Source organism: Priapulus caudatus, unplaced genomic scaffold (genome assembly GCF_000485595.1).
Source record: "Priapulus caudatus unplaced genomic scaffold, Priapulus_caudatus-5.0.1 Scaffold274, whole genome shotgun sequence".
NCBI lineage: Eukaryota > Metazoa > Priapulida > Priapulimorpha > Priapulimorphida > Priapulidae > Priapulus > Priapulus caudatus.
This window is the reverse complement of record NW_014577335.1, coordinates 211,327-224,804: the sequence shown is the minus strand read 5'-3', so window position 1 is coordinate 224,804 and position 13,478 is coordinate 211,327. Positions and strand designations below refer to the sequence as shown.

General features: G+C 45.4%; 1 protein-coding gene across 1 annotated transcript; it reads right to left on the bottom strand.

Annotated features, from left to right (window-relative positions):
- Window positions 1-347: 347 nt before the first annotated feature.
- Window positions 348-1,706, bottom strand: LOC106808412 (neuropeptide F receptor-like). The gene has a single exon (XM_014811132.1). It carries the CDS (start codon window positions 1,704-1,706, stop codon window positions 348-350), a length of 1,359 nt encoding a protein of 452 aa, XP_014666618.1.
- Window positions 1,707-13,478: the final 11,772 nt, after the last annotated feature.

Here is a 13,478-nt window from a genome sequence, read left to right as displayed (position 1 = left end):
AGAGGATCCGATATTTGGACCTCACGTCGACCAAACTCTCACGGGACCCGATATTGCGCGTCTACATGGACCGACTTCTTAGCAGATACTCGATTATGACCTTGCATAGGTCAACCTCGTAGAGATCGTTGTTTAAGTGCGTAGCTGGGAGAAATACTCCGTTTAATGTTGGAGTAGAGTTATAGTGTTTTGCTTGCCCCAAGACCTTCTCCATTCGCCACTGAGTTCACCACTCGACAACTACTCGAAAGAAACACATTCATCGCGCTGTAAAAGTAACCACGTGAAGCCTCAGGCTCCTCTCAGTACATCTCGCTGCTGCTTGGCCACCGCCGCCGCTGCCGCCGTTACACTGTGTTCATGATCTGCGTGTCGCTATCGTTCGAACCGCGCTGCGAGTGCGTCGTCGCCGCGATGGCAGCGCCACCGTCGGCGTGCCGTGTCGGCATCGGCGACACGGCCAGGTGAGAGCCGAACGTCGTCAGCTCTGTGCGGCCCTTTTCGTTGATGACGACGTGCGCGTGCCGACCGCCGCTGCCGACGACGACCAGCGACGGGTCGTTGCTCGGCACGGGCAGCCGACCGCGCAAGCGCGCGTTGACGGCGCGTCCGCAGCCCGTGAACAGCGCCATGATCTCCGATCGCATCGTGTTGTTCAGCCAACCGTAGAGCAGCGGGTTCCAGCAGGCGGAGCTCATCGCTATAGCGTGGCACACGGCCAGCGGCAGCATCGACGAGCCGTACAACAAGTCCGGACTGAAGTCGGCGATCAGATTGTAGATGTTCAGCGGCAGCCAGCTGACAGCGAACACGACCGTGATTGCTATGAGCACGTGCGTCGTCCGACTCGAGCGCCGCCGCTCCTTGTCCTTCTTCGCCTGCGACAGCGCCGACAACTTCGTCCCGGCGCACATCGAGCGCCGATGGTACTTGAGGAACATGTGTATGCGCGCGTGCGCGACGGTGACGGTGATTACGGGCAGCAGGTACTGGATGATGATGACGGCGATAGTGCAGACGGCTTTCGCCGTCAGCGGGAACAGCTCGACGCACTTGAGGTACATGACAAAGCCGAGGTCCTTCTTGCCGACCTCGTCGATGCCCGTGTAGACGACCCAGGGGATCGACATGAGGAAGCCGACGACCCAGATGACGATGATCTTGACGAGTCCGCTCGCGCCGCGCGGCTGCGACTTCGACGACGACACGATGACGTTGTAGCGATCGAGCGCGATCGCCGAAAAGCTGAACGTCGACACGAAGACGTTCGTCGCCTGAAACGTCGGCACGAGTTTGCAGAGCAGCGTGCCGAACGGCCAGGCGAGTCGGATAAGCATGATCAGTGTGAAGGGCATGCAGATGGCGCACAGCGTTAGCGCCGCGACGGACAGGTTGGCGATGTAGAGATTACGCGCCGTGCGCAGGGCCGGCGTGCGCGCGATCACGTACACGAGCAGCAGGTTGCCGACGAGGCCGAAGGCACCGAGGATCGTGTAGGCGGAGATGAGAAACATCTCGGCGAGCATCGGTAGAGGGCGCGGCGCGTCGAACTCCTGGATGATGTTCCAGAACTGGCCGTCGCTGAAGTTGGCGAAGTTGATGGCGGAGTTGTTGCTGATGTTGCTGAGGTCGTAGTTGACACTCGGCATGATGATACCGCTGGCGGGGTCGACTAGCCAATCAATCTGTCCCGGGAACGCCGACATCTTGGCGCGACGTGCGAACTTCCTCGTTCCTGGAAGAGAGAGAGAAAGAGAGAACGGTTTAGAACGACACGATGATTTCCAATCTTCATTCACGTGGACGATTACCGATGTTCGGTGGATTTCGTGGATTCTCTGTAATGTCGTTATCAAAACGATATTGACGTTATGACGCATAAAAAATAAACAATGTGTTGTGATAGTTTCGATCAAAACGATGTCTTGGTTCGTTCGTGTATAACATATAACCTGTTTGCAGCGGTTAATTAGGGGTCATGCTTCATTATTGGTTCACTTTTTCAATTCATTCCGGGTAAGTTTTGACATGAAAAAAATTGTGAGCACTGAACGGCTTTTGAGATATGTCTGATGATCCCTAAACAGATAAACAACACATGACGTCTGGCGGTCAGGTCAGCATCCAGTGTTGATTGCTCAGCATTAACCGAAATCCGACCTATAGATTTGCGAGGTTTCAATGATACTAGGCCCTGGATATGTCATACTCAGTGCATTCGCCATCTAATTCCCCAAAAGGCTAAAATATGTTGATGCTGCAATGATGGTTTATTATAATACGTTATCTAATTACAAAATTATTAAGAAAGTTGTTAACAATCACTGCCCAATTACGCCTATGATGGCACGCTAAAATATTCATCAGAGTAAAATTAGTATAATTATTTTTTGAAACAGTAAGAAGGTTGATGTGCTCTAAGCAGGCTGACGTCACAGCGTCATATAGCGTCACTCAGTTGCTTCAATTAGAAAATGTTTGAACACGTTATTGCCTTAAGAAATATGCATACTGTGGGAGATCGCTTAGTTGTGTAAGCGCGCATATTGTTACAGCCTCCCTCCAATCCCTCTATCGTACTTTCTCTCACAAGCTTTTACACGACCTGTCTCACATGTGTGTATTCTCGCAACCGATCTCACAACCCGTCTTTAAGCTTCTCCGATCAGCTTTCTCTCAAAATCTCGAACACAACCACCCTATTATCCAGACTCACAGCCTTCTCTTCTCATGGACTCTCTCTCCCCCTTTCTCTTTCTCTCTCTCGCTTTCGCATTCTCTTCTCATGGACTCTCTCTCCCCCTTTCTCTTTCTCTCTCTCGCTTTCGCATTCTCTCTCTCTCTCTCTTTCGTTCCCTCACAAAACTTTTTATTGCTATACAGTTTGTTATGATCGGTAGTTTATATCTTCTACTCGGTTGTCTGGATTGCGTAATAAAACACAAATGACGTAACATATTTTCTATGCGCTTCAAATGTACACATTTTAATATTTACAAGATTTGTTTTCGGTTCAGCGGGCGCAACAAATGTAGCCACATAGAGGGATACACGCAACACGCACCCGGCACGCGACAAGGCACTGGGACGGCCGCAACGCACGACAGCACGCAGGTCAGCAGGCAGCACGCAGGCAACGCACGCAACGCACGCACAGGCACGCACGCTTACGCGACGCACGCACGCAGCATCAAATAACATCAACAGGCCACATACATACATTGACATTACATACATACATACATACATACATACGTACATACACACGTACATACACACATACATACATACCCGCTCCCTCTCCCCACAACGCACAGACTCGAACAATCCCTATAAACGCCCACTACGGACGCCTTCCTACGGACACAGGTGCTTTCGAAAGATTACTTTTCTACTTGAAAGACATCTGACTCTGCTGTTTATGGCTTCTATATGGTCATCACATTCGTGACCTTAGCGATAGCGGTCGACGGCATACAGGCGTACAAAGGTACGCTATGCAAGCCGCCGACGGTCACAAGCAAGCAGCCTTGATATTCTGAATGCGTCGACGTGGCGTAAACAGGCCAGCCACGAAACTCTACACTTACGCCATCGAAATAAAAAAAACTCCTCCGCGCCGTTACTGTGCAGTTCCATCGATAATAGCCAATAGTAGCGACCACTTGTAGGAAGTCTCGTAGAAACTGAGGGTGCTTGCACGAGCGCTGGGTAAAATTTACAAGCTGAAGCATTTTTTGCATCGTTCTGTCGCGGACTACGCTACTCCCTATATAAACCTATCTATATATCATTTCTGCTTCTAACTATGTCCATCAGCTAAGGAGGAGAAACGTGTTAAAAATGTTATCAAGCTATGAATTCCGTAAATTACGTGCAAGCAACGACGTAGCGTTTGCGTCGCGCCAAAATTTCACGATAATATATTCTCATTTGAAGAATAACACCGCGTAACGTGTACTAACGTCAGTATAATCAGTATGATATATGCTAGAAAAATACCAAATTTAATTTAATCTCGATATATAATCATATTAATAATACATCACACACATGCATTGACGTATAGACTCTGAGAAATTATACACATGAAAGTATACGGTGCTACCGAAATCAGAAGATTGATGCATTGGTTGATATTATACGTAATTTAGGAGAAAGGGGAAGTAAGCGTAGACAGACGAGAGCGGAAATGATACATTCGAGAAAGACCGGAAAAGAAGAGGAGAGGTGCTGAAGGATGACGAAGCTGATGGATGGAGAGTGGGAAGAGGATAGCAGCTAGGAGTTAATCGCCTCTCTGTCCCCTCTATCTCCGTCTCTCCCTTCTATCTCCGTCTCTCTCTCTCTGCCCTCTCTCTCGCGCGCTCTTTCTCTTACCCCTCTCTCGCTCTATCTCCCACCTCTCTCGCCTCTCTCTCTCTTTCTCTCTCTCTCTTCATTCCCGGTGACCTTTCATTTCCGTCTCTATTCTTCTTCTAATCCCTTATTTTCATCGCAACATCTTCCCTTACTCGCCTTCTCACGCTACTTTTTTTCGTTTTAACCCAACTAAATCTGTTTTTGATTACAGAATATAGATTTTGTTAAAGATTATAGATCTGTTCATCACAATCACTATAATAGTTACATAACACACACACGCACACGCACACACACGCACACGCACACACACACGCACACGCACACACACACGCACACACACGCGCGCGCACGCACGCACGCACGCACGCACACACACACACACACACACACACACACACACGCGCACAGTATAGCCGGCAGGTATATAAGCAACGTTTACTTGATGTTAATACAATTTGCCCGCCGCACTACTAGGTCATGAAGACCGTTGATTAGTAGCATGCCGAGGGAACATATACTGCAAGCATTTCCACTTGACATTTATACGCATTATAATGTTAACATCTTACAACGCATCCCGTACAGAACTGGACACCGAACACTAGACGTTCGGATAATAGCGTCTGGCGGACAATAGCATTCACGAAACCCGGCAAATTATTTGAACGAGACAAGATAATGAGTTAATATAGCATGCGCTTTTTATCCGTCCGCTCACGTACGTGCACGGCGCTAATGAGCGCCAACCTAATACGAAAATGCTCCAAATAATTTGCGTCGAAGGATAAAGAAGACACAGACACTGCAGTACTCGCGTCTCTAAAAGATGCTCTGCAGAAGTGTTCCTCTTTACGAAGGTAATGAGGTGCCTACTTCACTATCTTAGCTGGCGAGGATGCTACTAATGACGCATTCCTAGCGATTAATGTCGGTATATTTCGGTTGTTGTTGTCGTATTTTATTACTATCGCTCCTGATCTATCACGTCTTAAATTTCTCGTGATGCGTTTTACGCTTCTAGCTTTGTGTTAATCACATTCTCGTAAACAAGAGCAATCGGAGATAGCAAACCTAAGCCACAACGTAACAGTCCCCCCATCTTGCTGGTACACCCAATATAGAGTTTGATAAAATTTTCAGAAATTTGAAAAAAAAAAAATTTTTTTTAATGAATTTTGACTGTGTCCAAAGTCTTCTCCACAAAACAAATAAACAAAATAACTAAAAAATCCTGGATCCAGATCTAGATCCGGATCACTACGAAAATCTAATCGATTGTTTGGTGTCCCAAGACCAACCCGTCCAAAAAATTTCATCAAAATCCGTCCGTAACTTTTTGAGATATCCTGTTGACAGACAAACCAACAAATCAACAAACTAACAGGGGCGAAAACATAACCTCCTTGGAGGAGGTACTGGCCCATCTTGATACGAAACAAGCTAAACTGGTACACTTAGTAGACAGTATGAAGTTCTACACATCTTCTATGATATATGCCAATAACAAACTGCCACATAAAAAATTCCACTGCGCGGTGTGAACTTGGATTGACAAATTAAATTGTCATCTGTTCATGGTATTGTCTGCTTACGTAATTCCTATGCCGGTTGCTCCCAAAATCTCCAGTTTGGTAAAAACAAGTTTTTTTTCGAAAAACGCAAAAGGCCCTATGCCATTGATAGTTTTTAGTCGTATGTCATATTTTACCAGGGGGTGCCATTCATGTCACGTGGGTGCCATATTTGTGTGGCGTATGCACTATTTGTCAGGTGGATGCCATATTTGTCCGGCGGGTACCATTATTGTCACATGGGTACCATATTTATCACGTGAGTGCTATATTTGTCGACTGGGTGCCATACTTGGCCGATAAGTGCCATATTTGTCCACTGGATGCCATATTTATCCACTGGGTGCCATATTTGTGGACTGGTGCCATATTTGTGCGGTGGGTGTCCTATTTTCCCGCTGGTTGCCATATTTGTTTACTGGTGCTATATTTGTCCGATAGGTGTCATATTTGTTCACTGGGTGCCATATTTGTCGACTGATGCCATATTTGTCCGGCGGGTATCCTATTTGCCCGCTGGTGCCATATTTGTCCGATGGATGTAATATTTGTCGCCTGGGTGCCATATTTTTTTCAGTGGGTGCCATATTTGTCCGGTGGGTGTCATATTTGTCCCCTGGGTGCCATATTATTCGGCTGGGTACCATATTTTTCCGATGGGTGTTATCTTTTTTTCTGCTAGGTGTCATATTGGACAGGTGGATGCCATATTTGTCCGGTGCCACACCGGTGAATTCAGATTCACTCGTTCGTGGGTTCGCAGGAACTAAGACAAATGACGCAACAGACGCTCCTTTTAAAACGAATTAATAATTGCGCGATCTTTTCATTAATAAGAATTGCTAACGTTTAAATGCTGACGCAACATTGCGCATGCTTACACGGAGAGAATTGAGTCGCTGCGTTGCGCAATGTATAATTTCCGATGTAATATATAATATTCCGATAATTTGGGCTCAATGTTGGAAAGTATTAAATTCAAGGGGAAATGAATTTTTTTGTGCTAACGATATAACGCAAGACATGTAAAAATTCAACTAATTACAACACATCTGGCCACGCATAATGCAAAAATACAAAGTTACTTTCTAATGTAACTGGGAATGATACTAAGGTGGGCGAACAGAAGGACGGATGGGCGGGCGAACAAACGGACGGTCAGGCGGACAGAGAGACGGACCCACAGACGGCCCGACGGAAAAATAGACAGTCCGCCAAATTCATAGACAGCCAAAAGAGATTTTCCAGGGGACGGACATACGCACGTATGTACAGCTTGACTAGGAGCGATTTCACAAAGTCGTAAAAGCTTGGCTTCTCTGAATGTCATCGCACTGTAGTTGCTGCCGTGCATGTGAATGTGACGACCACTGCCGCTGCTGCGCGGCGCGTGCTTCGGCTAACGCTCCATTAGGAGGGTTCCCAACTTTGATATCATTAATGATGAATGATTAATGATTAATGATTGATAATCCTAACCCTAACCCTAACCCTAACCCTAACCTAAATGATATAAAACCACAAACTAATATATGACCATATATATATATGTTATTATGACCATTAATGACATTAACGTTGGAAACACTCCTAATATAATGGAGTATCACCCCGTGCTTCAACCAACGTCTCCACGCTTCCCGATGTTACTAGAATACGATAGAACAGCCACCTTAAGTTAAAGGTCAAGTCGACCATTGATATGGCTGTGTGGATCAACGTCCAATTGCGCCGTTTTTCTCATCTTCTTTCTCTTACTTTCGGAATAGCTGCGAAGGAAGCGTCGGTCTGCACGGAAAGATAACGCGCACTAATTACACCGTACGGCTATGGCAAGCATTTTGTATTATAATTCGAGAAACCACGGTTCCTCGCACGAAACCAGGTTTCGTGCTCACAATACCTAGTTTCTTGCTCAAGAAACCAGGGTTCTTGCCATGAAACTAGGTTTCATGGCATGAAACCTGGTTTCTAGCCCTATAACCGCAGTTATAGCTGGAATCTTAGTTTCGTGAGCAAGAAACTAGGTTTTGGGAGCAAGAACCTAGGTTTCAGCAAGAAACCCACTTTCAACCGCGCCATTTGTATCATAACTCGAGAAACCATAGTTTCGAGCGACGAAACCAGGTTTCGTGCTCACAAAACCAGGTTTCTTGCCATGAAACTAGGTTTCATGGCATGAAACTTGGTTTCTAGCCCTATAACCGCAGTTATAGCTGGAATCTTAGTTTCTTGAGCAAGAAACTAGGTTTTGGGAGCAAGAATCTAGGTTTCATCAAGAAACCTACTTTCAACCGCGCCATTTGTATCATAATTCGAGAAACCATAGTTTCGAGCGACGAAACCAAGTTTCGTGCTCACAAAACCAGGTTTCTTGCCATGAAACTAGGTTTCATGGCATGAAACCTGGTTTCTAGCCCTATAACCGCAGTTATAGTTGGAATCTTAGTTTCTTGAGCAAGAAACTAGGTTTTGGGAGCAAGAAACCCACTTTCAACCGCGCCATTTGTATCATAATTCGAGAAACCATAGTTTCGAGCGACGAAACCTAGTTTCGTCGTTGCTAAGGCCCGTATCTAGGATTCGTAATCCCGAGCGTGACGTCAGTGAAACCTAGTGTTGCCAGTCACGTGCTTAGCACGTGCCTCCCACGCAGATAATCCGCAACTCCTGCTGTCACGCGGACACGCGTTGGTCTCCTACGTTCACGTGATATGTCCCGATGTTACGACGAGCAGAGTACAATAATCCATATGACGTCAACGTGCAATTGCGAAGCCCCCTCGATTCGAGCCACGCGTTGAACGCAATTAATCTATACTGCTCTCTGATTCACGCTATCAATTACTCAACTATGGTGGCCGAGATGGCTACGGATATTTTTATTATTTATTTTTAATTCATTTTCATTCCAAATTTATTTTTATTTCAAATTAATTTTCATTCCAAATTTATTTTTTTATGTCAAATTTATTTTCATTCCAAATTCATTTTCATTTCAAATTCATTTTCATTCCAAATTCATTTTCATTTTCATTCCAAATTTATTTTCATTCCAAATTCATTTTCATTTCAAATTAATTTTTGTTCCAAATTTATTTTCATTCCAAATTCATTTTCATTTCAAATTCATTTTCATTCCAAATTCATTTTCTTTCCCATTCCAAATTCATTTTCATTCCAAATTAATTTGCGAGAATTGACCGAGATGGCTACGGATATTGGTGGGCGGAGTGACGTCACTTCCCCTAAGTGAGACCCGACTCAACAAACCTTTAAAACAAGAGAACAAACGCCATTTGTAAATGTGTTGTTTTGGTTTATGATCGGTAGATAAGTAAGTTTTTCTGATGTATATTCCATGAAAAACACACATTTTACTCATTAATATAACATATAATATCACTATAATTGCAGATCTTTGTGTAAATGTGTTATTTTTCATCTCCATATTAAAGTTACTCGCGAAATGGCCGCCTCCGGCGGCCATATTCGCTCGTTACGCTGATGAGACTACGATGATTTCTCTAAATCCCGGCCCGATTCATAGTAATCTCTTAGTAAAATATTGACTTGATACGAAGACAATAATACAAGAATCTTGTTACTAACATAAAGTTTTCTGTCCCGGTATTTTCATTTCTATATAAAACACTTTGTACACACGTTCTAATCCATTGTTTTTCTCTTCAATATATATTTTTCGCTAATATAATATACGGAACCCGCTTAATACGATTATTTTTCTTTGGCCCGTCAGTTTCGTAGTAACGGGGTGCGACTGTAGTAATGAATAGTAGTAATTGAATGAGGAGTTTATGCTTTGCAGTAAATGTATCTATTTGTGAACAATTTAACGCTACTAAAGTTCTTAATTATACATATAAACCTATATAAAATACCTTGTACACATGCACCTTGTAATCCATAACTTTTTCTTTGTTAATTCGCGGCTAATATATGTTGAAGTGGTTAATACGAAACCCGCGTAATACAATTATTTTTCTTTAGCCCGTCAGTTTTCTACTAACGGGGTTTGACTGTAGTAATGATTCTTGGAAAAATGTAAGCAAACGCTTCGCAGTAATGGTTTATATTCTCCGCACGTAGTGTAGCGGAACGGGTTGTTTTCGCGCCGTTTGTGTGTTTGTGTGTGTGTGTGTGTGTGTGTGTGTGTGTGTGTGTGTGTGTGTGTGTGTGTGTGTGTGTGTGGTGTGTGTTTGTGTGCGGTGTGCGTGTGCGTGGTCGTGTGCTGTGCAACGCACATGTTTGATTTGGATTTTTGTTGAATTTTTCTCGAAAAAACATTGAACTCCCATGTTGCCCCCTACAATCATTGGTGCAATAGTTGTATAGATAAATATATAATACTAAATAGATAGATAGATTAGATAGCATAGATAAACTAGATGATAAGATGAATAGATGATGATACGATAGATATGATAGATAGATAGATAGATGATACGATAGATAGAAGATAGATATGCGCTGAGTGACGGAACGTGCCAGATGGGGGAGGACTTACTTCCACAGCCAGTGCGTGTGCCCGTGGGAATCCACTGCAAGGAGTTACGTAGACTGAACTACTGTATTCCTTAGCCTGTGGTTGGGCCGTGTTTGGTAGATGCTAGCCGCCACACTAATCCGACCCCGAGCGCGATTTGAAGGCTTAGCGATTGGAAGTCGAGATGTTCTAAGGTTTGGCGTGCGGGAGATTAAGATTAGGCTCGGCGGAGGTTCATTTTGGCCCGATTCGAATTTTGAATCGGGAGCAGATCGGTCGGATAGTGTCGAGGGCTTACGACGCGACTCGATAGTGTTGCGTGGCCATCCGACCCGATGCGACGAGCGCTGAAGAAATTGTACCAAAAAAATCACAGAGCTGGCCATGGGAACCGCATTCGAATGGAATGGCAATTCGAAACCATGGAAACACTCCCTGATGCTTAGTATCACGCTAAATCCGCTTGGACGTCCACGAGAGTGGCCATGTGCTTTGCGTCAAACTTTGCAGTCGGACAGTGTGCGGTGGCGCCTCCGCGATCGATCGGATTCGGTCGGATAGCTGTGGGCGGGGGCTTCGTGACTGGGCACAGTGCAAATCGGAATAGTGTGCGGGCTAAGCATACAGTCTACAGCCAGCGGCAACCTAGCGGAAGTGAACTGCATCGTGGCATGTTTTCCCAGGGAATTTTCCATGAGTTTGCTAAATATGTTTTTTTAAACATTTACCCAATAAATAACAAAAAGCAAAGTGTTAAATCGAACCTGATGCGTAGGAATAAAGGCACAAAAATCTCAGCCGGATTCGTGCAGCGCGCCTAAAAGTTATGCAGGAACAAACAGAACGACACTACTGAAATTATTATATAGATAGATGAGAGGGCTGGGCTCTCGTAATACTACACTACGATACGTACGAATGTACTCGTACTATAGCCTTTCGCTTCGACACAGTGATCGTGTGTGTGAGTGCATGCGTGTGCCTTTGCTGTCTGCGCGCCGTGCGCCTATGCGGTGCGTGCGCGACGTGTGTGTGGGTGTGCGTGTGGTGCGCCGCCGTGTCCTATGCTGTGTTAACAGCCTTTGGTTGCTCTTAGCAAGCACTACGGACGCGATAATACCACCACATGTACATACATTATCACACACATACATACATACACACGCACGCACGCACGCCACGGTACCAGCTACACGCACCTGACGCACACGCCACACGCAATACGCCACACGCACGCGCCACACGACACGCCGGGCGCACACGCACACGCATAGGCCACACGGCGCACACACACGCAAAGGCACACGTACGCACACGCACACGCAACACGCACACGTCACCGACAGCCAACGGTCACTGACGCACATATACCGCTGGCGCGCACCAGCACGACGCATAGGCACAACAGGCGCGCACATAACGAAAGGCACACGCACACACACCACGCCTCCTGCGACGGCAGCGAAGCGGCTATAGTACGAGTACATTTGCGTACGTAATAATTATGTAGTATTACGAGAGCGAGACCCTCTCATTAACTTTAGATGAAGATGAAATACACTTACACTAACTCGTGTGCGTGGTGCGTGTGCGCTCCCGTGTGTGGTTGTGTGTGGTGTGTGTGTGTGTGTGTGTGGTGTGTATGTGGGGTGTGCTGTGTGTGTGTGGTGTGTGTGTCGTGTGTGTGGTGTGGTGTGTGTGTGTGTGTGTGTGTGTGTGTGTGTGTGTGTGTGTGTGTGTGTGTGTGTGTGTGTGTCTGTCTGTTTGTCTGTCTGTCTGTGTCTGTGTATGTGTTTGTGTCTGTGTTTATTGTGTGCGAGCGAGCGAGCGTGGGTGCGTGTTTATGTACATCCGTGTGTGTCGTGTTGTGTATGTGTGTGTGTGTGCGTGTGTTATTTTCACGTGTGATGTGGTTATCGCGTCCTCGTGTTGCTATCAGCAACCAAACGCCTCTTTAACACACGCATAGGCACACGGCGCGCACACACGCACACGCACACACACACACACACACACACGCGCGCACGCATACGCATAGGCACACGGCGCGCACACACGATCCTGTGACGGAGCGAAGGGCTATAGTACGAGTACATTCGTACGTATGTAGTATTACGAGACCCCAGCCCCTCTCATAACTTTAATATGGAGATGAAAATAACACATTTACACAAAGAATTGCAATTATAGTGATATTATTATTATGTTATATTAATGAGTAAAATTTGTGTTTTTCATGGAATATACATCAGAAAAACTTACTTATGACACGTGACCACTATTACATCACTTCCGGTTCATTACCCTGTTAGGCTAAAGGATGTGACGCGTCATCGGCCGACCAATCGGCGGGCCGCCGACTGCGCGACTGTTTTTCAGGCACAAATGTGGTGTCGGTTAGTAAATTCGCGATATTTTTTTAAAACGCCGGACAACATATGTCATAACTCTAATAGTGCACAGCTGAAGTACATGGCTACCTAGCTTTAATATTTCCACTCGGCCGAAAACGGTCGAAATACTATTTTTCAGCTCCTGAAATTCAATTCTTAAGTATAGGGTCCTATGGAGGATTTAATAGTGGTCTGTTCTCTGTCACGCTGAAAAAATGTTTCCGGAAATTTTCACATTTTCAAATATTAATACCTGCGAGTGCGGGGCAGTTAATTTTCACTCATCTTCTCGTGCCTAATGCTGTGCAGAAAGTCGTAGAGTGATATTTATTGTGTAGATTGCGCTAAAGTTGGACTCGGAGACGTTAATGTGTAAGTTGAGAGTAAATCTGGCGACAGGTTTGTAGTGAAAGAACAGCACATTAGCAAATAGAAACTTTTGATTGCAAATAACGAATGCATTCTAGTTCGTAATACTAACTGTACTTAAGCCCAGCTCTCGGTCAAATTTTAGTCATGGCAATACTAGTCTTAACCCTATACCTAACCTTTGTTACTCTTTCTCCCCCCACCCCCTAACACACACACACACACACACACACACACACACACACACACACACACACACACACACACACACAC

Excerpts from the sequence above, each read along its gene's own strand:
- LOC106808412 (XM_014811132.1), bottom strand. The coding sequence starts at position 1,706 with ATGTCGGCGTTCCCGGGACAGATTGATTGGCTAGTCGACCCCGCCAGC.